This window comes from Microcaecilia unicolor, chromosome 4, assembly GCF_901765095.1.
Source record: "Microcaecilia unicolor chromosome 4, aMicUni1.1, whole genome shotgun sequence".
NCBI classification, from domain to species: Eukaryota; Metazoa; Chordata; class Amphibia; order Gymnophiona; family Siphonopidae; genus Microcaecilia; species Microcaecilia unicolor.
Window position 1 is genome coordinate 317,449,557 of NC_044034.1, and position 25,464 is coordinate 317,475,020.

General features: G+C 41.8%; 1 protein-coding gene across 1 annotated transcript in view; it reads right to left on the reverse strand.

Moving 5' to 3' along the window:
- Positions 1 to 25,464, reverse strand: part of QRFPR (pyroglutamylated RFamide peptide receptor) — a 132,862-nt gene that overhangs the window by 9,385 nt on the left and 98,013 nt on the right. Inside the window, exons 3-4 of the mRNA XM_030199621.1 lie at positions 22,801 to 22,862; positions 1,129 to 1,364 (exon numbers count right to left, since the gene is read on the reverse strand). Of these exons, the coding sequence (XP_030055481.1) occupies positions 1,129 to 1,364; positions 22,801 to 22,862 (298 nt within the window). The remainder of the gene's footprint in view (positions 1 to 1,128; positions 1,365 to 22,800; positions 22,863 to 25,464) is intronic.

The window sequence follows — 25,464 nt, forward strand, 5'->3', positions numbered from 1 at the left end:
GCACGAGAAGGAACCCCACTGCATGCAAATCTCTCTCATGAATATTCATTGTGGATATCCAGAAAACCTGACTGGCTGGGGTGCCTCCAGAACCACTGGAATAAGGTATTAATTAGTGAGACAGAAGGGCTGGTAAACAAGAGTAGTGAACTACATGAACTAAGGTAAGAAACTTAAAAGTGATGTGATATGTGATGGGTAACCAATGTTCATTCTGTAGTAATGGCTTTACATGATCAAATCTCCTTGCTTTGGTCATAATCTTAACTGTGGTGTTTTGAATGAGTTGTAATCATCTGACATCTTTAAGTCAAACACCTTTAAATAAAGAATTACAGTAGTCTAGATGTATAAGAACTAAAGAATGAACCAGAATTTTCAATGGTTTTTGTGATAACAGGGATTGAACAGAACAATGATTTTCAATTCATAGAAACACTTCTTAGATACATAGAAAATATGCTCTCGAAATTGCACGTGTCCTGTGTGTATGACCAAGGCTGGATATTTTACTAACACGTAGCTTCTTTTTAGGGCATGATATAAGTATGTTTTGTTCTGTTTTGCCAATAAAAGGTGTACTGGTGTTCCAAGGCTCATTGTTATAGTTTTAGTACTGCCTTTCGATAGGTTGTTACTGTCTGAGTCCTGGGAGTTAATTTTGATATGTTATGGCAGGTTTGCTGTCTTTATATCAGGATTTTGTATCACTTCGCAATATGCCTGGCAGTGGAGGTAGTTCCAGTCAGCTGTCTTGGGACATGTGGGTACCAATGACACAGGAAAGAGGGGAGGGAGGTTCTGAAAGCCAAATTCAGGATTTTAGGTAGAAAGTTAAAATCCAGAACCTCCAGAGTATCTTTCTCAGAAATGCTGCCTCTTCCATATGAAGGACCCAAGAGACAGGCAGAGTTCCAGAATTTCAATGCATGGATTAGATGATAGCACAGGGAGAAGGGACTTAGATTTGTTAGGAAATGGCCAACATTATGGGGAAGGAGGGTGGGGGGGAGGTCTATTTTGAAAGATGTCTCTTCTCACGGAGTCCCACACACAGACATGCAGGAGTTTGCAAATGTAGGAAGGGGAAACAGACCATTGTATCACACACTACACAAGTGTACTCACCTGGTTATTTTTGCCATCTCATTGCGGCTGAGAGTATTGAGCACCGAAGAGTCTCCAATACGTTTTTTGATCCAGAGTTCATAGCCGATCTTGGAGTACAGAAGTAAAATAGCTGTAAGAGGGACCAGGAAGAGGGCTACCAAGATAAAGATTGCATAAGCACGGCGGAGTGAAATATTGCTCCAAGACTCTAGACAGCAGACATGGTGAAGATTATATAGAAAGTCAAATTTTACCTAGTGGGGAGCAAAAAAGTAGCATGATCAGTGCATACAACAGTGATGCTTAAATTCAGAAAACAACCATAGAGAAGTTATGAAGTGTGACGTGCTGCTATTTTGCAATAACATGAAAACCTCAGCACTATTAGTTATACCATTATAGTACATGCTGTTTCCTACCCAAAATAACACAAACATCTAGCAAAGCTTTGTACTAAGGGGCTCATTTTCAAAAGAGAAAAACATCCAAAAAGTGGCATAAATCTGCAATTCGATATTTTTCTCATAAAGATGTCCAAATTGGTATTTTCAAAACCAATTTTTTAGACTTTTTTTTCTATAAAGTCCATCAGAAGTGCTTTCAAATCACAAGGGGTGTCTTAAAGGCGGGATCTGGGCATTCCTAACATGTGGACGTTTTTCTGCCATAATGGAGCAAAACAAAACATCCAGAGCTATAAGTTGGATGTTTTAGCCTAAACCTGTTTTATCAATGAATAAGCCACAAAATAGTGCCCTAAATGACCAGATGATCACTGCAGGAATAAAGGAACGACAACCCCTTACTCCTTTCAGTGGTCACTACCCCCTCCCACCCTGCAAAGATGTAGATGAAAACAGCACATACCAGCCTCTATAATTGCTTCAGAAGTTATGACCAGTCCTATTAGAGCAGCAAACAGGTTCCTGCAATAGCCTAGTGGTCAGTGCAGTGCACTGTAGAGAAGGGCACCTAGGTCCATAATCCACTCTGACTATTACACTTGTGATGGAAAGTGTCAGTCCCCCTCAAAAAACCCCAAACCTACTGTACCCACATATAGGTGACGCCTGCAGCCATAAGGGCTATTATAGTGGTGTATAGATGGGTACAGTAGGTTTTTTTGTGGGTTTTCAAGGGCCCACCACACAATATAAGGGGGTAATGGTGAAATGTGTACCTGGAAACTCTTATGTGAAATCCACTGCAGTGCCCCCTAGGGTGCCCCACTGCTCTGCTAGGATGCCTGTGTGGCCAGTGTACTAGAAAAAATGGCTCCTCCTACATCCCAATGACTTGATTTTGTGCATTTTGCACCTGGACGGGGTTTTTGTTTTGAAAATGGACCAAAAAGATAGACGCTCTAAGCACAACAACATCTAGGAAATGATCATTTTCAAAGAAACAAGATAGACCTTTTTCTAGTTTGAAAATAGTCATTTTCATGACTTGATTTTTGGACTTTTTCAGCAAAACGTCCAAAGTCAGATTTAGACGTCGAAAATGCCCCTATAAGTGTGCTTGCTGTGAAAGGGTACATACATAGTATAAATACAGTATGTGCTAAAATTCAAATGAACAAAATATTATACACAAGAAAACAAAATAATAAAAAGTTCATAAATTGCAAGTGATATAACAGCATGAAAACAAATGTTTCTTCCATGCATCTCCCTACAGATCACCTCCGCAGGAGTTAGTGGGCACACTCCACCAGAAATTCCTTTTGGCATGCAGTGCAATTGTTTGTGAGCTACAAAGTACATTATCTTGTGTTTTGTAAATGTTTGTATTTTTTTTTTATTATAAATGTGTACAATGCAACATAGATTTTATGCAGTTATGTCATAGATCATTCTTGGCATTGCCCCATCCCTTTAAGCATAGTTTTCTGTCATATATTTATAGAGGCATATAATTCAGAACTGTGAATTATCTAAAGTACTAATGTTTTGATCTATAAAAGGCACAAAATATTATATACAAATAATAGCTAAGCTTACACAAATGTTAATTATGTTATTGAGATTTTTCCCCTTCTCACTACTCCATTCAATTTGAATGTTGCAATAATGTGGGCGAGTTGTTTTAATAGTTGAATGTTTCCCTTTTTTTCCTTTGTGGTACGATATTTATTACTGTTTGCATTTTCCTAAATATACTTTATTGCTATATTGTATGTTTGTTTACAATCAATTTAAAAAAATGCATTGACACACAGCCCTCTTTTTCCCTTTCCCTTCCTTGTGCTTCATTTCTCTGTTTAGCTATATTAGTTTTCAATCTGGCTGTAATGACAAAACCCTTCATTTTAATGAGATATAGAAATCCATATCCCGTTAATTTACTTTTTATGCTTTACAGCATATTTATTATAGACACAAAGGGGTTCCCCACTGTGCAAAATTTCTGTTTATGTGAAGCATATTTTTAAAGGCGTGAGTGAAATGTTCCCATGGTGCTCTGAAAAACAGGCAATGATTGGAAGAAGGAATCTCGATGAGATCAAGAGAAAACCGAACGAAAAAGAAAGCTCCCTCGTCTGTTAAGGCTGTCATATGGATGAGAGTAAGTCCAAAATGATCGAAGCATCTCTTTGAATGCAAGGAAACGGGACACACAGTGAAAATCTCCTTGAGAAAAGAACTAAAAGCAATTAGGTTGCTTTTTTTGTCCACTGAAAAATCTCAAGTTTTTGCTTCGATTACTATTTTGTAGGAAAGAATTATGTAAATGTATCATATGCTGGCAGAGTACAATCTTGCCTGATTTGTGTCCTATCTAATACTGTAATCTGTCACATGGAAAGATCACCATCATTACATGGGGACTTGTCACTTTCTAATAACATTATCCTTGAATTTGAATGGATGTTTCCAATTCTAGAAACAGCAGATGTGGAATAATTTTGGGGGGTGTTGAGGGCAGGGATTTCATTAAAAAAATGAATACAATGCAGAAAGTTATACTTTATAAGCAAAGTAATCCCTGCCTGCTGCATTCAAAGGGGCAGTCCAGGATGCAGAGTATGTATTATATCAGGGTATCCAGAGATGCCAAGTTACCCAGTTCAACCCTGGAAATTGTGGGACAATCCTGATTTTGAACTTACATCCAAAAGCAGTGTGGGATTTGTAGTGCCTGATCCTGCCCGTTGAAATTAGTGCTGCAAGTATCATAATGCAGTAGGATGGGGTGGTCATAAATCCAGGACTGTCCCAAAATTTCCAGACTGGAACTGAGAAACTTGGAGAGGCATTTTTGAAAGGACTTGCAAGTCAGAATTGGGACATCCTGGAACCCCCCCCCCCCCCCCATTTATCTCATAGCCATTTCAAACAGGAAATACATCAGAGTTTCCTATTCAAAAATACATGAGAACATCCAAAATAATCAGCCATTTTACAAACTAAAACATCCAAACTATGAACGCCAAAAATCCAGGAACAAAGACCTCTGTCTGGCAGCATTTTTGCAGAAATGGCCACAAAGATGTTCTTGAAGAGCAGAAGGGCAACCTAGTGATCAGTGTGGTGGACTTGTAAACCAGGGCACCCAGGTTCTCTATCCCTCTAAAACTCTTATTTGAAATACTTAGCACTCCAGGAACAGGGAAATACCTACTGTACCTGACTGCAGTGGCGTACCAAGGGGGGGGGGGGCGGTCCGCCCCGGGTGCACGCCACTGGGGGGGTGCCGCGTGCCTGTTGGCTCCTCGTTTTCATGCTCCCTTTGCCCCGGAACAGGTTACTTCCTGTTCCGGGGCAGAGGGAGCATGAAAACAAAGAGCTGGCAGGTGCGCGGCACCCCCCCCCCCCCCAGCGGCGTGCACCCAGGGGGGGGGGTTGCCGGGGGGGGGGGGGCGTCGCGCTGTTCCAGGGGGGTGCTGCACCCGGGGGCGGGGCGCATCGGCGATCCGCCCCAGGTGTCAGCCCCCCTAGGAACGCCACTGCCCGACTGTATACCACCTCAATAGACTTCAGACTTGCAGGTGTCATAAATATTTAGATACAGTAGATATATGTTTGTTTCTGGAGGGCTCACAATTTAAAGGGGGGGGGGAAGAGAGCTGAAGTGTGAATTGAACCTGGGTCCCCTGGTTTACAGTCCACCGCACTGACACTGGACTACTCCTCAGACCTGCTTTCTTGCTTTGGTCAGAATGCCTATCATACCTGATGCTGTCATAGAGCCTGGTTTTCTTTTCCAGTTTCACTTTCAGGGGAGAGGGACAGCAATCACTGGAGGACTGAGGATGTGTCATGCCTTAATCTCTCCAGTGCTCAGCTGCTCAATCAGAGCACCTTTTTGTGTCCTGGACTTGACTGAAAAAGGTCTAAACAAAAAAAATCCTTCTGTTTAGACTTGGATGTTTCTTCTCATTCGATTATCACTGTTGGACATCCTAATTTTTGGTCCCTCCCTAGTCCCACCTAAAACACTCCCCCTTGCTATTTGGATAAACTTCAATGTAGTACATCCAAATTTTGCAGTTGAAAAATCGCAATTTGGATGTTTTGGGCAGATAGGTGTCTCAAAATGGCCCAAAATAGTCCATGTGGTTTGAAAATGAGCCCCTTGGTGTCTCTGGGTTTCTCGAACCTGTTCTGGGGACACCACAACCAGGCAAGGTATCAGGCTATTCCAAATGAATATGCAAGAATTAAATGTGTATGTACTGAATCTCATGCATATTGATTGGTAAGATCCTGAAAACCTGTCTGGCTGTGGCGCTCCAAGGACAGGTTTGGAAAGCCCTGCATTAAATCATTAACAATTTGTCATATAATTCAGAAGATGGTGAGAAGAGGGCTGTATGACCACAAGGACAGCTGAGCTAGTCCTAGTTTTACCTTTCTTCTGCCCTCACCTTGCATCTCTGGACTTGTGGTGCTGCCCTTATACAAAGTACTGAAACTGGCTCAGCCCATGCAGTGGCATTCCTATGTCAGCTGCCACCCGGGGCTGGTCGCCGCTGTGCATCTCCCATCCCCCTGACGCATCACCCATCCCCCCGGCGCATCACCACCACCCCCATCTCGGCAAATCACCTCCTGGGGGTGCAGGGAGCAGTCACACAGCTGTTGGCTCTGCCGGTTCCCTGCCCCAGACAGGAAGTTACATCAGAGGGAGCAGGGGGGCCGGCGGAGCCGACAGCCACGTGGCTGCTCCCAGCACCCCCTGCAGCGTGCACCTGGGGTGGACCGCCCCCACCATCCCACCCTTGGTAAACCACTGAGCCCATCTGTTTGGGCTAGGTTTGTCGGCTGGCTTCATGCCATAAGGAACAGGTTGTATCCATTCCTGGACTTACTGCATTGCACAAGTGAATTTGTAGTTCTGGTTTTCCCATTAATTCATGAAAGTCAGCAGATGCCTTGCAGGCAAACTCCCACTGACCACACTGAGAGAAGTGCAAATCAAATGGGGATAGTAAACCTCTGGAACTACCAATTATCACAGCATGAGACCTCTGTACTGTCAAAAGGGCTCTCTTTTTGTTCTTCTAGAAAACTAAATCAAATTCAACTATACTCAGACTAGAAGAATTCTTTAGAAAATTGTGCTTGAAAGTACATTTCTACAAAAGCGAAACTCCCAAAAGAATACAACCATAAACAAAAGAACACATATTTCATCTGACACAATGGATAAAACAATAAACTAGACAACTACATAGAAAGTTTCAGAAAGCGTGAAATCACAACTTTCCAGCAAACAAAAGAAAGTTCTGTATAACCTGTCTCTCCACCAGAACGAGCTGCCATAAAAAGAAAACTACAAAATAGCCAAAACATTGTCATCAAACCTGCAGAGAAAGGAGGCTCTATAGACACATAAAAATACTTTGAAGAAGGACACAGACAACTCTCATACAACATATACTATAGGAAACTGACTGAAGAACCCACACAAGATTATGCAAAACAGCTGAAACCCCTTATCAAAACACTTCCAAAGCAAGTACAACCACATTTAAAAAAAACCCCAAAACAAACAAACAAACAAACAAACAAACAAACAAATAAAAAACCTCATTCCAAACCATCCTTCTGTGGGCACATTCTACATGCTACCTAAAATCCACAAACCCGGCAGATCAATCATATCTGGTATTGGCACACTTACAGAGGGAATATCTGGATTTATAGAGGGGATTCTTAAACCCTTTGTGTAAAAGACAAACAGCTTCATACAAGACACCATAGATTTTCTGAACAAACTAAACATCAAGCTGCTACCACCGGAACTCTTCTGGTTATAATGGGTGTAGAAGCACAATACAACAGCATTCCCCATGCAGATGGTATAGCTGCATGTGATAAATTCCTAACAATATCCACCCTGGACCACCAATACTCACTGGAAACTATTAAAAAATTAATCAAATTCATTCTAACTCACAACTACTACTACTACTACTATTACTATTTAGCATTTCTATAGTGCTACAAGGCGTACGCAGCGCTGCACAAACATAGAAGAAAGACAGTCCCTGCTCAAAGAGCTTACAATCTAATAGACAAAAAATAAAGTAAGCAAATCAAATCAATTAATGTGTACAGGTGGAGGCGAGTGGTTACAAGTGGTTACGAGTCAAAAGCAATGTTAAAGAGGTGCGCTTTCAGTCTAGATTTAAAGGTGGCCAAGGATGGGGCAAGACATAGGGACTCAGGAAGTTTATTCCAGGCGTAGAGTGCAGCGAGACAGAAGGCGCGAAGTCTGGAGTTGGCAGTAGTGGAGAAGGGAACAGATAAGAAGGATTTATCCATGGAGCGGAGTGCACGGGAAGGGGTGTAGGGAAGGACCAGTGTGGAGAGATACTGGGGAGCAGCAGAGTGAGTACATTTATAGGTTAGTAGAAGAAGTTTGAACAGGATGCGAAAACGGATAGGGAGCCAGTGAAGCGACTTGAGGAGGGGGGTAGTATGAGTAAAGCGACCCTGGCGGAAGATATCATTGTTAAAACTATTTCTGTTTTAAGAATGATATCTATAGGCAAATCATGGGCACCATGATGGCACCCCAAGATGCTAACCTCTTCATGGAAGAACAAGAGACATTTTTGAATAAATATCAGACTAAACCCTTAAAATACTACTTGTACATTGATGACATTTTCATGATTTGGACTGAGGGAGAAGAGGCTCTCAAACAATTTTATAGTTCCTTCAATCCATACCATCCTATAATCAAATTCAAAACTGACTACTCCCCAGAGAAAGTCACCTTTCTAGACACCACAGTTTCCATCAGCAATGGCTATATACAAACATCGATATACAGGAAATCTACGGACAGAAGCAGCTATCTCCAGAACTCCAGCTTCTACCCTTCACATACAAAAAATCCATTATAGCCAAACCACCTGATACCACTGTATCTGCTCTGACCCAAGAGACAGAGATAAACACCTCAAAATCCTGACTGAATTCTTCAAACAAAAGGTTCCAGTCCCCAAATAATCTGCAAGAATATTGCTTCTTCCCTTAAAACACCTAGAGAAAACCTACTGCAGTACAAATAGAAGAAAGCCACAGGGAATTCCTCTTGGAGTGACATATAATCCAGAGCTAGAAAAACTGAGAAGGATCATAAAAGATCTACAGCCACTACTTCAGGAGATATTCCCAGTCCCACCAGTGCTGGCTTTCTGACGACCACCTAATTTGAAACAGAAATTAATGAAAAGCAAACTCCTAATACAAGCTCAAAAAGAAGAGAATGGCACCCATCCCTGCAATATACCTAGCTGCAAACTGTGCCAATACAACTCACAGAATCCCACAGTCAGTCACATGGGAAAAACATTCAGCATAAGGGAATCCTTCATATGCTCATCCTTAAATGTGGTATATATCATTCATTTCAAAAAGTGTGAAGAAGGATGCTATATTGGAGAAACAAGTCAGATACTAAAGATGAGGCTCAATTTACATAGACACAATATTAAACATTCCAATGACAACCAAGATGCCACCTCTGTGGGACAGCACTTTACAAAACCAGAACACTGCATCAATGATCTTATGGTAAGAATACTGAAAGGAAATTTTAAGACAATCCAGGAACGTAAGACCTTTGAAATCAAAATTATGAAATATTTTGACACCCACCAAACAGGACTTAACAAAGATCTGGGTTTTCTATTCCACTATAAACCATAAAATTATACTGTTTTGCACTCTCTTTTTTTTTTTTTAATTCATTTATTTATAATTAGCAAGCATTACATCTTGTATTTAGAAACACAGAAAAGCAAAAAAAAAGTACATAGGAAAAAGAAACACTGAATAAATTTTCATATTCTTCCTTAGACCACAATAAGAGCATAGGAGACGTGTCTAGTAATAAAATAAAGAAACAACATAATCTTATACAATAAGAAATACTAAAGAAAATGGCCTGGCTCATTTATCCACTGTAGTAAAGATTAATCCGTTATTAAATTATTACACTGGAGATACATTGAGGACCCGCTTTTGTTCCAGAAAAAACTTTAACTGATCCGACTCAAAAAAGACATATTTTACATTAAGATACTTCACTATGCATTTACAAGGATAGGATAACAAAAAAGAGGCTCCAATTGCCCTTGTCTCATCTCTCAACGCTAAGAATAACTTTCTCCTGTCTTGAGTGGTTTTAGTTACGTCTGGATAAATCCAGATCCTGGATCCACAAAAAGGTTTCATAGAATTTTTAAAGTACATTTTTAGAATTGCGTTAAGGTCTTGCTCAAAGACTAATGATATCAATAAAGTCTGTCGATTTGAAACTGCTGAAAAAGACTGTTCCAGAAACGCCGAAAGATCTTGTATTTCCTGGTTTTTCTCTTGTGGTTTAGTTTGATTGTCTATCTGCTTCGATTCTCCCTCTTTATTTTTAGGCAAAGGAAGATAGAAAATTCTATTTACTGGAGGAATATGAGAGGGAGAATATTGTAGATTTTCAATCAAATATTTACGAAACAGTTCCATCGGGCTCAAGCCTATTATAACAGGAAAACTTAATATCCTTAAGTTCAAGCGCTTATTAAAATTTTCAAGTTGTTCAATCTTTCTCAAAGTCATCAGCTTGTCTTTAATCAAAGCACTGTTAGTCTGTTTCAGCGTCGTTATTTCTGTTTGAATCAAATCTATTTTTGAAGTAGTATCTACTTTAAAGTTATCCATAGATTCTGTTAAGAGATCAACTTTACTTACAAGCATGGAAGTCTCTTTTACCGTGTTCGCTACAGTTTGAGTCAGTTCTTGAATAGCGGTCCAAATCAACTCCAGTGTAACCACCTGGGGAGCATTCTGTTCCACAGTTGTTTCCTCGGTCCGCTTTAGAGTGGAGCCGCCACTTACAAATCCGCCGCGTTCGACTTCCGAAGCGGCTAGATCCGACATCCACTGCCGACTGCGAGCTGGACAAGGTGGTTGATTAATATCCGGCGGGGATAAGAAGATCTCTGGGCCCAAGTGAGCCGTCGCTCCTTCGTCGGCGCTCACAGCAGGCGAACTCTCGCCGGGATTAAATGTGGGCTTTGTTGTGAAGCGATCCAGCGTCGTCTGAACCGGCGACGAGGTAAGAACCAATGACGGATGGCTCTTTACCAAAGCTTTCCTCTTTGTATGAGGCATTTTTAAAAAAGGGAAACAAGTTTTAAGTATAGGTCCAGAGAGCTCAAGCGCACACACTCAAAGCTGAGCCGCCATCTTGGACACGCCCAGTCGTCTTTGGTGCAATTCTGAATGCACAGAACACAAATCTGTTTTGCACTCTCTTGTCAGCCATCCATCTCTCCCTGTCTCTCACCCACCCAGCTCTCCCTGTTTATCACCTAACCTACCCCACCCTCTTCCTGTGAGACTGTCATTGGAATGCTTTTGTGTTTCACTTATATATTCTGATGTTTGTCTACATTTACTTATTTATGATCTGAAGAAGGATTACTTTTGAAAGCTAATCAAAAAATGTATTGTTAGTTCAATAAAAAAGGTATCATCTTATTTTCTTTTCCATTTTTTGATTTATTTCTATTTATTAACCAAAAACAATAGGAACTACAAGTCCATAAATACAAAAGGACAAAGCTGGAAATGGACTGGTTTGTTCTTACACAGAGCCAGATGAGTTTCTATCAGCCCATCACAGGGTTTACTAATGCTCTGGGCATTCAAGGGGAGGGGGTAAGAGGTACCCCTGCAAAGTTCTAGCCAGTTGTGGGGGGGGGGGGGAATCCTCTTCCAAATTTCTGGCACAGCCAGCTGCAATTCCCTTTCTAATTACAGCCATACAAAACGTGATTGGCAAACTGTTACTATAACAGCAGAGAACATTAGTACCCCTGTCTCTTCCAACCCTTCCAAGGACCTTAACTCCATGTCCATAGTTAGCAGTGAGGGAAGGGAAGATATTCTTAGTGTTGTAAGCAACATTATTGCGGCGTTATCTTCCAAGATTGTATCATATAACCAGTGCGTTTTTTCTAACAAAAATGGTGCCGGTACTCAAATGACAGGCCACCTTTCAGGGGTGGGGTGATCACTGAGAGATCCACCCCACATTAGCCAGGCCCCCTGCAACCAGTCACAGAATCTATGATAAGGCAGAATTGGTGTGTAGAGCCTGAGCTCTTTCATTAAAACTTGGAGACCATGGGTCAATTTTAGTAGACAATGGAAAAGGTGCAGGTACTCAGTACCACCTCAAAAAAAGCCCTGCATATAACTGTCTATATGAGGTTGACAAGGTTACAGTGTTTAATCATGAAAAAGTGGAATCTGTGCCTGGTGCTAGATACAACACTGGCCAAGTTGTTGGGCAGACAGGACGGACTGTACAAGTCCATATCTGCTGACATTAACTATGTTTCTATGTCCAAAGAAGGATTTATGACCGGCACCCTGACTGTTATTGTTAAAGAAGCTACTGCAGATATAGTTATTCTGCAAACTTATTTATTTATTTTACAAATTTATATATCGCCTATAACCTAGGTGGTTTACAAAAGTAACATACATAATAAAAACAAAACTGAAAAAACAATCACATGCCACATATGTGTGGAGGAGTGGCCTAGTGGTTAGGGTGGTGGACTTTGGTCCTGAGGAACTGAGTTCAATTCCTGGCACAGGCAGCTCCTTGTGACTCTGGGCAAGTCACTTAACCCTCCATTGCCTGCCGCATTGTGCCTTCCATGAGTGGGAAAGCACAGGGTACAAATGTAATAAAAATATCATAAACAAACTATAAGCTACTTGTACTAGTCTTCATTAACAGATTAAGCACAGATTGCCCCTACATAAAAGCTTCCACAAACAACTGCATTTTTAGCAATTTCTTGAACTGAATCACATTGCTGCACAAACAAAGTTGTCCAGGGAGGGCATTCAATAGCCGAAGCCCAGCAATGGAGAAAGCAAACCATCAACATAACAAACTCGTGCTACTGTGTCCAAAGATAAGCACATCCCATTTTCTGAATGTAACAACCTTCATGGACAATATGCTTTAACAAATTGAACTTCTGCAAGATGTACTATTTGTCCCATAGACTCAACGATGAGAATTTTTGCATGTTTTTCTCTCAGGGCTTCTTTACCTCTTCCGTCATTCACGGCCCTTTTAAAAACCTTTTCATTCTCTTCAGCTTTTCCTACTGTCAATTAAGCTGTTCTCAGCCTCTCCCTCCATACCTCTTCCCCACCCCAGATGTTTATGATTAGCGAGTTGTAAACTGCTTAGCTTGCCTCTCAAGGATCAATTTGCGGCATATCAAATGGCTGGAAATAAATTAATACATGAGGAAAATTTCTCTTAGAAAATTGCACATGGCTACAAACAGTAGGAGGTAAATATTCAAAGCAATTTAACTAGTCAGAAATGGCTCCTGGCCAGTTAAATTGCTATCTGCTGATATTCAGTGGCAGTTAACCAGTAAGTATTGCTGAATATCACCACAGCCAGCTTTCAGTTAAATGGTCTATTTTCAATTCAATTCAAGTGAGGTCTTATATACCGCTAAAATCCCATTATCAGGGTTCAGTGCAGTTTACAAACATTAGATTAGCTTGAAGTAGTACATTGTATGAAGAGATAGGGAGTTGACCGTGAGAGGAAAGAGAAATTTAAGCACTAGGTAGTCCTGGGGGCAGAGTCGGCAATTATGCGGTTAAGTATTGATATTCAGCGATCAGCCACCTTAGTTTGGCACTTAAATTGAACTACATAAAAGTCAGTTCTGTCTTTATGTGTTGACTATGCACTTAACTGCACTAGAGATAGCTGGCTGCATAAACCCAGATATTCAATGCCAGTGCACGGACATGGCCCGGCCTTGAATATCCAGGAATAACGCTGCCGTCTGCTGAATCAACCCATAGGTAGACAGCAAGGGTCTAAGGGGACCTCAGCTAGTGCTGGGAGCGAGACCCAGGTTACATTGGCAAGTGGGAGAAGGAGGAAGACAACACCCATTTCCTACCTTCTCCTCTTTCCCAGCACAGGAAGCAGGAAATGCTATCATGCTGAAGGACATGGTGTCAGAGGAGCAAGATCAGGAAAAGTAGAAGTGGTCACCATATACTGCTTTGGTGGTAGAGCTCCGCAATGCCATACAGGAGACCTGGATTTGATTCCCAGGTCAAGATTCTGCTTCCTGGGCTACCTGAGGATGGAGATGCTGGGAAGGAATCATAGTCTTCTTCACCCAATGGCAATGTCTAGTGGCTGCACTTAGGGTCCATGTTAACTGGGTTTTGAAGGGAACCACAGCTTGTGGCTCATGGCTACAGGTTGTTACTGCAATGGTTGAACCGAATTGGGAGGCAGAGCTTCAAAGTTATACAGTTTCAGGAGGGAGATTTTAGACTAGTCCTGGATTTCTAACAATCTCATTCTGATGCAACATGGGACCTGCAGCACTAATTTCAATGGGTAGAATTAGGAACTACAAATCCCACACCCAGCAGCATACCAAGGGAGGAGCGGTGGGGGCAGTCTACCCCGGTTGCACGCTGCAGGAGGGCTGCAGGAAGCAGGTGCACAGCTGTCAGCTCCGCCGGTTCCCTGCTTCCTCTCATGTTACTTCTTCTTCTGGGGCAGAGAGAGCAGGGAACTGGCGGAGTCGACAGTCGTGTGGCTGCTCCCAGTACCCCAGGAGGTAAGAGCAATGCACCCCGGGGGAGGGGGGGGTTGGAGGTGATACGCCAGGGGGACGACACTGCACCGGGGGGGGGGGGGGGGAAACAATGCTGCACCTGGGGGGGGGGGGGGGGGTGCACAGCAGCGATCTTTCCCGACCAAAGAACACCTCTGCCCACATTGCTTTAGGATGCAAGCTTAAAACGAGGACTGGCCAAAAAGTCTTCCTACTACTACTACTACTATTTAACACTTCTAAAGTGCTACTAGGGTTATGCAGCGCTGTACAGTTTAACAGAGAAGGACAGTCCCTGCTCAAAGGAGCTTACAATCTAATGGACAAAATGTTACCTCATGGAACTGGGTAACTTGGTAGCTCTGGGGAGGGAATTATAAAAAAAAAAGGGGGGGAAACTCCCCAGGTAGGTGGGAATGGCCTAGTGGCCTAGTGGTTAGGGTGGTGGACTCTGGTCCTGGGGAACTGAGGAACTGAGTTCGATTCCCACTTCAGGCACAGGCAGCTCCTTGTGACTCTGGGCAAGTCACTTAACCCTCTATTGCCCCAGGTACAAATAAGTACCTGTATACAATATGTAAGCTGCATTGAGCCTGCCATGAGTGGGAAAGCGCGGGGTACAAATGTAACAAAAATAAAAATGAAGGATCATGGTATCATAACCATAACAGAAGCCAATTTCAATCAAGCTTAGAGCCCAAAGGGGCAAAGGAAAACTGCCAGGCCAAGGGAATAAGTGTTTGTTAGTAACAGCTTTGGTCAAATTTCAGCAAAGCACCCATCTGGTTAATTTAAATCATCCAACACTTTCTCACCCAGGTTTGTCACACTTCATAGAAAATGATTCTTAAGAATGAGGGTTTTGGTTACTTGCCATAAACATGGCAGTGCACCAGGTCCCATGCATTATGGGATTTTGCGCACTGCTTGAATGCTTCTAGTTTATGGAAACAAGATGCTGTTGGTCAAGATAGATAATGGGGATATTCAGAAAAATAACACAGATACCCTAAAGCAGAAATAGAGAGAGAGAGACATGGCAGCTCCAGGCTACAGTGAGACTAACCATATGAAGAAAAATCAATAAAAGTTTAAGTTTATTAAAATGCGATATACTGCCTATTCTATAACGTGTAAGCAGTTCACAATGTCTTCATATGATTAAAAAAAATTACAATATTTCATAATAGGAAAAGAAAAGTGAAAAGATCTTAGGCGTACATTAATATTCTGCTGCATCGCAGGCCCTGATCCAATCCAATAGTGACAAATAGTCCCTATAAAAGAGATCAAGGAAGGCAGTATAGACGACTTTCTAGAAGAAAAAAGCCAGACAACTTCTTTGAGAGATGCATCTAGGGAACACTGCTGCTTTAATTGACTTATAATGAACTGCACATGCAATGATAGCACAAAGGTTCAACAGAAGTTTGAACTTTCGTTTTGGTGATGATTGAACAAAGAAGTTACTAATGAGCTGCTTGATTCATAGACAACGTTTTAATTGCTTTCATTCTATCAAATTACTTGAAAAGAAGTATGAGTGGGCTGTAGGAGGTGTCATATCTAATTAAGCAGGTAGCTGTAACTCTATATAAGGGAAAAAGTGCACAAATGGGAAGATATAAATGCTAAGTACATTTGTAAATCATTATTCTGTAAGTGCTATGCTTAAAGATAATCAATATTGTAAGCACTTCCACTTAATATTCTTTGAAACTGGTTATTTAATTTAAAAATATAGTTTTTATTAAGATGCTGACTGACCTTATATGAAGACTAATTTGAAATCACCTCAAAGAATACATATTTTTCATACTAGCAAGATAAGTACATAAGTATTGCCATACTGGGAAAGACCAAAGGTCCATCGAGCCCAGCATCCTGTTTCCAACAGTGGCCAATCCAGGTCACAAATACCTGGCAAGATCCCAAAAATGTACAAAACATTTTATACTGCTTATCCCAGAAATAGTGGATTTTCCCCAAGTTCATTTAATAACGGTCTATGGACTTTTCCTTTAGGAAGCCGTCCAAACCTTTTTTAAAACTCCGCTAAGTAAACCGCCTTTACCACATTCTCTGGCAATTACACATTGAGTGAAGAAATATTTTCTCCGATTCGTTTTAAATTTACTACAATATAGCTTCATCACATGCCCCCTAGTCCTAGTATTCTTGGAAAGCGTGAACAGATGCTTCACATCTACCTGTTCAACTCCACTCACTATTTTATAGACCTCTATCATATCTCCCCTCAGCTGCCTTTTCTCCAAGCTGAAGAGCCCTAGCCGCTTTAGCCTTTCCTCATAGGGAAGTTGTCCCATCCCCTTTATCATTTCGTCGCCCTTCTCTGCACCTTTTCTAATTCCACTATATCTTTTTTGAGATGCGGTGACCAGAATTGAACACAATATTCGAGGTGCGATCGCACCATGGAGCGATACAAAGGCATTATAACATCCTCATTTTTGTTTTCCATTCCTTTCCTAATAATACCTAACATTCTATTTGCTTTCTTAGCCACAGCAGCACACTGAGCAGAAGGTTTCAACGTATCATCAACGACGACACCTAGATCCCTTTCTTGGTCCATGACTCCTAACGTGGAACCTTGCATGACGTAGCTATAATTCGGGTTCCTCTTTCCCACATGCATCACTTTGTACTTGCTCACATTAAACATCATCTGCCATTTAGACGCCCAGTCTCGTAAGGTCCTCTTGTAATTTTTCACAATCCTCCCGCGATTTAACGACTTTGAATAACTTTGTGTCATCAGCAAATTTAATTACCTCACTAGTTACTCCCATCTCTAGGTCATTTATAAATATGTTAAAAAGCAGCGGTCCCAGCACAGAGCCCTGGGGAACCCCACTAACTACCCTTCTCCATTGAGAATACTGTCTATTTAACCCTACTCTCTGTTTTCTACCTTTTGACCAGTTTTTAATCCACAATAGAACACTACCTCCTATCCCATGATTCTCCAATTTCCTCTGGAGTCTTTCATGAGGTACTTTGTCAAACGCCTTCTGAAAATCCAGATACACAATATCAACCGGCTCACCTTTATCCACATGTTTGTTCACCCCTTCAAAGAAATGTTGTAGATTGGTGAGGCAAGATTTCCCTTCACTAAATCCGTGTTGACTTTGTCTCATTAATCCATGCTTTTGAATATGCTCTGTAATTTTGTTCTTATTAATAGTCTCTACCATTTTGCCCGGTACCGACGTCAGACTCACCGGTCTATAATTTCCTGGATCTCCTCTGGAACCTTTTTAAAAAATCGGCGTTACATTGGCCACCCTCCAATCTTCCGGTACCACGCTCGATTTTAAGATCTTTCATATGAGTTTCATTTTTGAAGAATAAAGATGTAGGCTTAAAAAGCAACTAACCACTTTTCTGAGGCATAATGTCCTTCTGAAATTCCATTACCTAGAATCACACATTTTACTGCAAATACAACAGCATATGTTTATGACTCATATTTTTTGCCTTTCATAAAGATGATCCATGCATCGCCTCCTGTGAGAGAACATTTTTTGGGACTGGCTCACTACTTGAAAAGGAAATTTACAGCAATCCAGGAGTTAAGACATTTGGATTTCAAGGTTCAAGGTTACATTTCTTTGGTTGTCAGCTTAGGGTCAGATCATCAAAGCAGATTGCATACATTAATACTAAAAGATAAAAAGGTTACAATCTGATAGGAGCAGCAAATATAAAACAACATAAAACACCATGAAACTGCTGCGTTCCAATAGACCCCGGGATCCAAGGCAGTCCATTTTCCTAGTTAGGCCTTAAATCATATAGTAAAAGCTTAGCAAAATAGATGGGCCTTCAACATAATTTTGAATTGTGAGTATCCTCTGTACATAGCGAAAGACGGAGGGCATTCCATATTGTAGGTTCTGCTACACTGAACATCGATGTTCGATATGTACTTTAATGGTACGTCTCGGACTGCAGGAACAGCCGGCAGGTTTTGTTGGCTGGAGCGCAAGAACCTTAGCAGAGCATAGGGTAGGAAATAGGAAAACAAAAATAAAGGGGAACCAAATACAAAATCACAAGGATGATTTTTTAGATTCATTCATTCAAGAATTTATAGACCATTTAGATTTAAGCGATTTACAGTTTCATTTTACAGGTACTGGGTCTGTCCCTAGTGGACTCACAATCTAAGTAGTACATTGTACTACTATTGTACCTGGGGCAACAGAGGGTTAAGTGACTTGCTCAGGGTCACACAGAGCTGCAGAGGGAATTGAACCTGGTTCACATGATCTCAACCCACTGCTGACCATGAGGCAGCAGCAGGAATCAAACCCAGTTCCTCAGGTCCACAACCCACTACACTAACCATTAGGTCACTTCTCGATGTTTGCATTGTGGTTTTTCTTGTTTAAAAAAAAAACTGAAGCAGGACACAATATAGGGGTAATTTTAGAAAACATTTTAATGGTACATAATTCTATAACTGTGTTGTCTACATATAGGTGTCGAGAAGGCAGATGATAGGAAGTTATTTTATAAAGGAATGTAGGCACCTGCTTTCTTTTATAGAATACTAGTCTGACGGGGTATATACAGTATACTGGTATAAGTATTCACACTTAAGTGTTGATAATAAGTATACAACTTATAGCATTCTAGAAGTTATGTGTTTTTGAGTCCCACCCATGCTCCGCCCAGACTCCGTCTCCGCCTATGTGTATGCTCACCTGCAATTTATGTGTTATGGAACATATGCACTTATATACAGAATAATGCTTAGACAGAATTCTGGCTTCTTTGTGTGCATGTGACTGTGGTAACATGAACGAGGGCGGGCCCTGGAGCCAGAATAGACTGGAACCACAGAACAGTCAAGGTCGACAAAATAATAATACTTATTAAAGGTGCTAGGTTTGGGGGGTCCTGTTAACTTCACAGGCAAGGGGAAAAATAACACAACTAGCTCTTAGGTGTAAGCAAAAAAGTCCTCCTGTGGTACTGATCCTGCAGGCCGTGGCATACACTGGTCTCTAAACAACGTTCACCAGCCAGCCTCTGGCTGGATCAAGCATATAGTTATTCAAGGTACCCAGTGGCACTGGGTCTACGTGACTGTCATAGTTACAGTTCACATGCAGGTGGCAGAGGCAAAGGCACTTGGGCGTCTCTGCTTCCCTCAGGGCCTCTTTAACCTAGCTGTGCCCTGAGCTTTTTCCTTTTCAGGCTCCACCCCTCCCATGTCATTTGTCCCCTTGGGCAAAACTATGGATCTTAAGGTGGTTCTGACCAAGGAGGTTTAATGACAGGAGATGGCATGAGCCTATCTGGCCCATTATCTGGGCTGAAGCCAGTGGTTAGTGGGAGCTGTGGGCAGTGAGAGCTCCGGGGTTAGGGGTGATGAGAGCTAGGGTGCCCCTCAAAATGACACACTGATTGTGAAACTTGGAAACTCGGTTTTAGGACAAATTAACCGATGAAAGGTTATTCCATTGTGATACTTCCTCTGTGCACATCCATATGGTCAGTGTTTTTTAAAATGCTGACCACGGGGGCTGAATTAGCCTTGAAGATTCACTGCTGGGCTATGCCTGGGCATCAGCACTGAATATCTGGGACTAACTGAGACTGTAGTAGCCATGAAGCTTATAAGGATTCTGGCCGATATTTATTCAGGGCCCCCATAAGACAGATTTGAAGGTCAGCTGAATATTGTCCAAGACCTGCATAACACAACAGAGGTGCCTCAGCCCCTAAGATTTCTCCTCCCACTGCTCCACCCCTCCTGGCAAGGTCCACACACCCCAGCCAGACTCCCCTCCCACCCACCATCCAGTGCTCAAAAACAAGATCCTTCTTTCAACACTCTATATCATCTGTTTCTCAAAAATCCCTCAAACCATTGTAAAATCATATCAGAAATCCCCATCTTTGATAACGTCCATAGTAAAAGATCATGGTTAACGGTGTCAAATGCTAAAGACGAGACTCAATTTCCACAGATATAATATTAAAAATTCCAATACCAACCAGGATGACACCTCTGTGGGACAGCACTTTACAAAACCAGAACACTGCATGAATGATCTTATGGTGAGAATACTAAAAGGAAATATTTTGACAACCACCAGACAGGACTTTACAAAGATCTGGGTTTTCTACTCCATTATAAACCATAAAATTCTGCTGCTTTCTCACCCTCTTATCAACCATCCCATCTCTCCCTCTCTCTCATCCCCCAGCTCTCCCTGTTTCTTACCTAACCCACCCACCCTCTGCTGTATTTCACTTATATATTCTGATATTTGCCAAAATTTGCTTATTTCTGATCTGAAGAAGGGTTACCTTCGAAAGCTAATAAAAAATGTATTAAGTTAGTCCAATAAAAAAGATATCATCTTATTTTCTTTTCTATGTTTTCTTTTATTTCTATTTATTACCTTTAAAAGTGGACTAACACAGCAACCACATCACTTTACTCAAAAATCCCTCAAACAGTTGTAAAACCACACCAGAAATCCCCACCTTTGATAACCTACATAGCATAAGATCATGGTTAACGGTGTCAAATGCCGCCAAAACATCAAATTGTAACAGCACCATTTGACCACCTTTACTTAACTCTGTTCTTACTCATGACACCAGCTCCATCAACAGGGTTTCCAAATATAAAAGCTTCTAAAACCATGTTGAAAAGACAATAAGACATTTGAGTCAGCAATAAAATCACTCAAATGAGAAGCCAGTAAAAATTCAATCAATTTCATCAGAAATTGTATACCCGCAACTGATCTGAAACTAGATATTAATAATAAATCCATACTTGTACCCTTCAGGACTGGAGTAAGTATATTTCCCCAGAATCAGGTGAAAACCAACCATAATTTAATATTAAGACAAACCAACCAATTAATCACTGAAAAATGGAGATCAGAATGCAAGTAAGCCAGGCACATATCCAAAGGGCAACTTGTTTTAGATAGTCTCTTAACTACTAACTCAACCTCTACATTGGAAACTATATGAAAAACTGACCAGTTCCTATCAGCTGGTATACCACATAAAGAACTACCATCACCAAAATCCCTTTCATAATAGAACTGGTTTCCCAAATCACTTCCAAAAGATCTTATTTTACCAGAAAAATACAATGAAAGATTCACTGCTGTAGGTTGTTTTACATTTAAGCTATCAGCAACAGGACAATTTGTCAATTGTTTCCATATGGGGCTCATTTTCAAAACAGAAAAATGCCCAAAAAGCAGCACAAATCGGCAGATGGACGCTATTTTCAAAACACATGTTTAAGACGTTTTTTTCTATGCAGTTTCTCTGCAGTGCATCCAAATCACAAGGGGGCATGACAGTGATGTGATTTTGACATTTGCATAACTTGGACATTTTTCTGCCATAATGGAACAAAGCAAAAATGTCCAGGGCTAAAAGTTGTAAATTTTGATCTAAACCTGTTTCAATAATGACCAAGTCATAAAAAGGTTTCCTAAATGACCAGATGATCACTGGAGGGATTAAGGCATGACCCCCTCTTACTCCCCCAGTGATTACTGACCCCCTCCCACCCCTGCTAAGATGTATATACCAGCCTCTATGACAGCTTCAGATGTTATGGCCAGTCCTATTAAGAGCAACAAGCAGGTCCCTGGAGTAGTGGTCAGTGCAGTGCACTGTAAAGAAGGGGACCCAGACCCATATCCCACTCTAACTGTTACTCTTGTGGTGGAAAGTATGAGCCCTCCAAAACCCACCAAAATCCTACTGTACCCACGTGTAGGTGACACCTGCAGACATAAGGACTATTGAAGTGGTGGACAGTTGGGTACAGTAAGTTTTTGGTGGATTATGAAGGGTTCACCATACAATATAAGGGGGTAATGATGAGATGTGTACTTGGGACCTTTTATGTGAAGTCCACTGCAATGCCCCCTAGGCTGCCCTACTGCTCTGCTGGGATGTCTGTGTGGCCAGTCTACTAAGAATGCTGGTCCCCAATTCGTCCCAATATCTTGTTTTCGTGCATTGTTCCCTTGGATGCTTTTCTTTTTTTTCGAAAATGGTCACAAAAGAAAAATGCACGGAGCACAAAATGTCTAAAAAATGGCCATTTTCAAAACAAAAAGATAAGGCATTTTCAGGTTTGAAAATGGCCACTTTCATCACCTGATTTTTGGATGTTTTCAACAAAACATCTAAAGTTGGATTTAGACATCATATTGAAAATGCCCCTGCACATGAAACAACTTATTTAAATTTGGACAATCCAAGCCAGTCAAACTTCACCCTTCAGAAAGAAACTGTGGTGGATTATTAAAATATGATTTTTTTTTCAATAAGTGACAGTGCTGGGGTAGAGGCGGCACTTGATCCAAAAACACATACTAGCAATTGCAATAATAATGAGAATTGTCAATTCCTTGAGTCAAGTTACTTTGCAATGAGGGAGGGGGTAGGGGGAGGACATAGAGGGAATTTAATTGGAGCTGTAGTTCATGAACCTTAAGGTGCTTTTACCTTACCTCCAGAGTCTGCACCTGCAGCATGGGTGACCCAACAACGATGGCTATTGCCCAAACGAATCCTTAAAGAGGAAATAACAAGTTACATCATGGATCAGACTGATTGATTTCTCTTTCTTCCTTCCACAGTACACAGCTGCTTCCACTTGCTCAGTTTGTCCACTAAATCAGCCAAAAGTCCCCCAGCTGCCAAAGTTCTTTCTGCACCATAAATTCATCCAGCTGACCATCAACATCTGTTCCTCCCTCAAGATCTTACATAGTATGTCAGGAGTAACAAGATTAAGTGGCAAAAAGTGTGTTTGCTAAATTTATGGTTTCTGTTTGTTGATTTGCTGGTTCCCTCTGAAATAGCATTAAGGCATTCTTCAGCTCAGAAGTTTGCATTATTGATTTTATTCCCTGCATTATTTGGTTAGAGTGGTCCAGCTGTAGAAACAAACTGTTAGGCTGCCTATTATCTACAGTACACAGCTGCAAATATGAACTGTTGTATTTTTAGATCTGTATTTCTTCTTCCTCAGGTCTGCGGGGGGGGGGGGGGGGGGGGATCTTTTATTAAAGTGCTTTAAGCAGGAAATGCATGAATCTGGGCACCTTAACCTCCACTGCAGAAGTGTGCTAACAGTTACTGCAGTGGCATGACAGTTTGCGCATGTCAACTGCATATTGTGTTAGGAGGCAGGAACTAGACAAGTCATTGGCAGCGGTGCAGCCATGGTTGGGCACAGGCCCACTCAACAATGGCACACTGCTGCAGTAGCTGGCGGAGATCCCCAAGCCCTGCCAGCTGCAGATCTCCCTGAAGGCGCCTACAAACACCTGTGATCAGCTAAGCAGCCAGAGGTTGTTTCCTGAGCCGCCAATGCTGGTACTCTGCCCATGTTCAGTTTTCTCAAATGTGCAGAAACTGAGCATGTATAGAGGTGTCAGCGTCTGCAACTTAGGAAGCAGCCGCCGACCGCCAAGCTGAGCACAGGAGTTTCTGGGTGTCTTCAAGGAGATCTGCAGCTGGAAGGACTTGAAGATCCCCACCAGCTCAGGTACTTATAATTTCTTTTAAAATTTGAGTCTAGGGGGGAGGGGGAATGTACATTTAGTGCCTACCCATTTTCCCCTTTGACCCACTCAGATTTTACTCTCTGGCTATGCTACCTGTCATGGGTGGAGAATGGACATGAGCTGTATAATACAGTGCTAACTTTTATTTGTGCATTTAGCATGGCTTCACTTAGTGCTAACTGTGACCGGTTTGATGTGAACTATTGCACATACCATGCGTTAATTCCAGAGGACATGCTGGGCACATCTCCAACAATTAGTTTACAGCTTATGTACCTAATGCATGTTGATTTTTGCTGCTAAGGTGTGTTAAGTGCAAATACTTAATGCACCTTAGTAAAAAAAAACCCTTGGAGGGGCATAATTGAACGAAAACGTCTATCTCCATGGGCGTTTATCTCCGAGAACGGGTTCGTGAAGGGGCGGACTGAACCGTATTTTCGAAAAAAATAGACGTCCATGTTTTATTCGACAATTTGTGAGCTGGGCATTTTAGTTTTTCAGTGATAATGGAAAATGAAAGCGCCCAGCTCAAAAACGAATAAATCCAAGGCATTTGTTCGTGGGAGGGGCCAGGATTCGTAGTGCACTGGTCCCCCTCACATGCCAGGACACCAACCGGGCACCCTAGGGGGCACTTTTACAAAAACAAAAAAAAGGTAAAAGAGCTCCCAGGTGCATAGCACCCTTCCCTTGTGTGTTGAGCCCCCCAAATCCCCCTCAAAACCCACTGCCCACAAGTCTACACCATTATTATAGCCCTAAGGGGTGAAGAGGGGCACCTACATGTGGGTACAGTGGGTTTGGGGGGTTGGACGACTAATAAGCATTAAGCAGCACAATTGTAACAGGTAGGGGGGGATGGGCCTGGGTCCACCTGCCTGAAGTCCACTGCACCCCCTAACAACTGCTCCAGGGACCTGCATACTGCTGCCAGGGAGGTGGGTATGACATTTGATGGTGAAAATAAAAAGTTGTGAAACATCATTTTTTGTGGTGGGAGGGGGTTAGTGACCACTGGGGGAGTCAGGGGAGGTCATCCCCGATTCCCTCTGGGGGTAATCTGGTCATTTAGGGCACTTTTTGGGGCCTTATTCGTGAAAAAACAGGGTCCAGGAAAGGTGCCCTAAATTCTAGCTACAAACGCATACTTTTTTTCCATTATCGGCAAAAGGCGCCCATCTCTCCTCAGCCGATAACCACGCCCCAGTTCCACCTTCGCCACGCCTCCAACACGCCCCCGTCAACTTTGTACGCTTCCGCGATGGAGTGCAGTTGAAAACGTCCAAAATCGCCTTTCCATTATACTGATTTATTCGTTTTTGTGAGATAAACGTCTATCTCCCGATTTGGGTCGAAATCTAGGCGTTTTTCTCTTTCAATTATAAGGTGGATAGTCTTCTTTCCTTTTCATTTTGTTTTATCTATGCTTTGATATGAGGGAGAGGTTTGGATTGCAAGGTATGAAACAATTTATAGCCTGTGTTATTATATAACAATCTTTTTTTATAATAGAAAAACAAGGTTGTGGTACAATAGGTGTCAATTCCATTTATACTCATGGATTTACTGTACATTATTTGGGAGAGGGGAGAGGGTTTG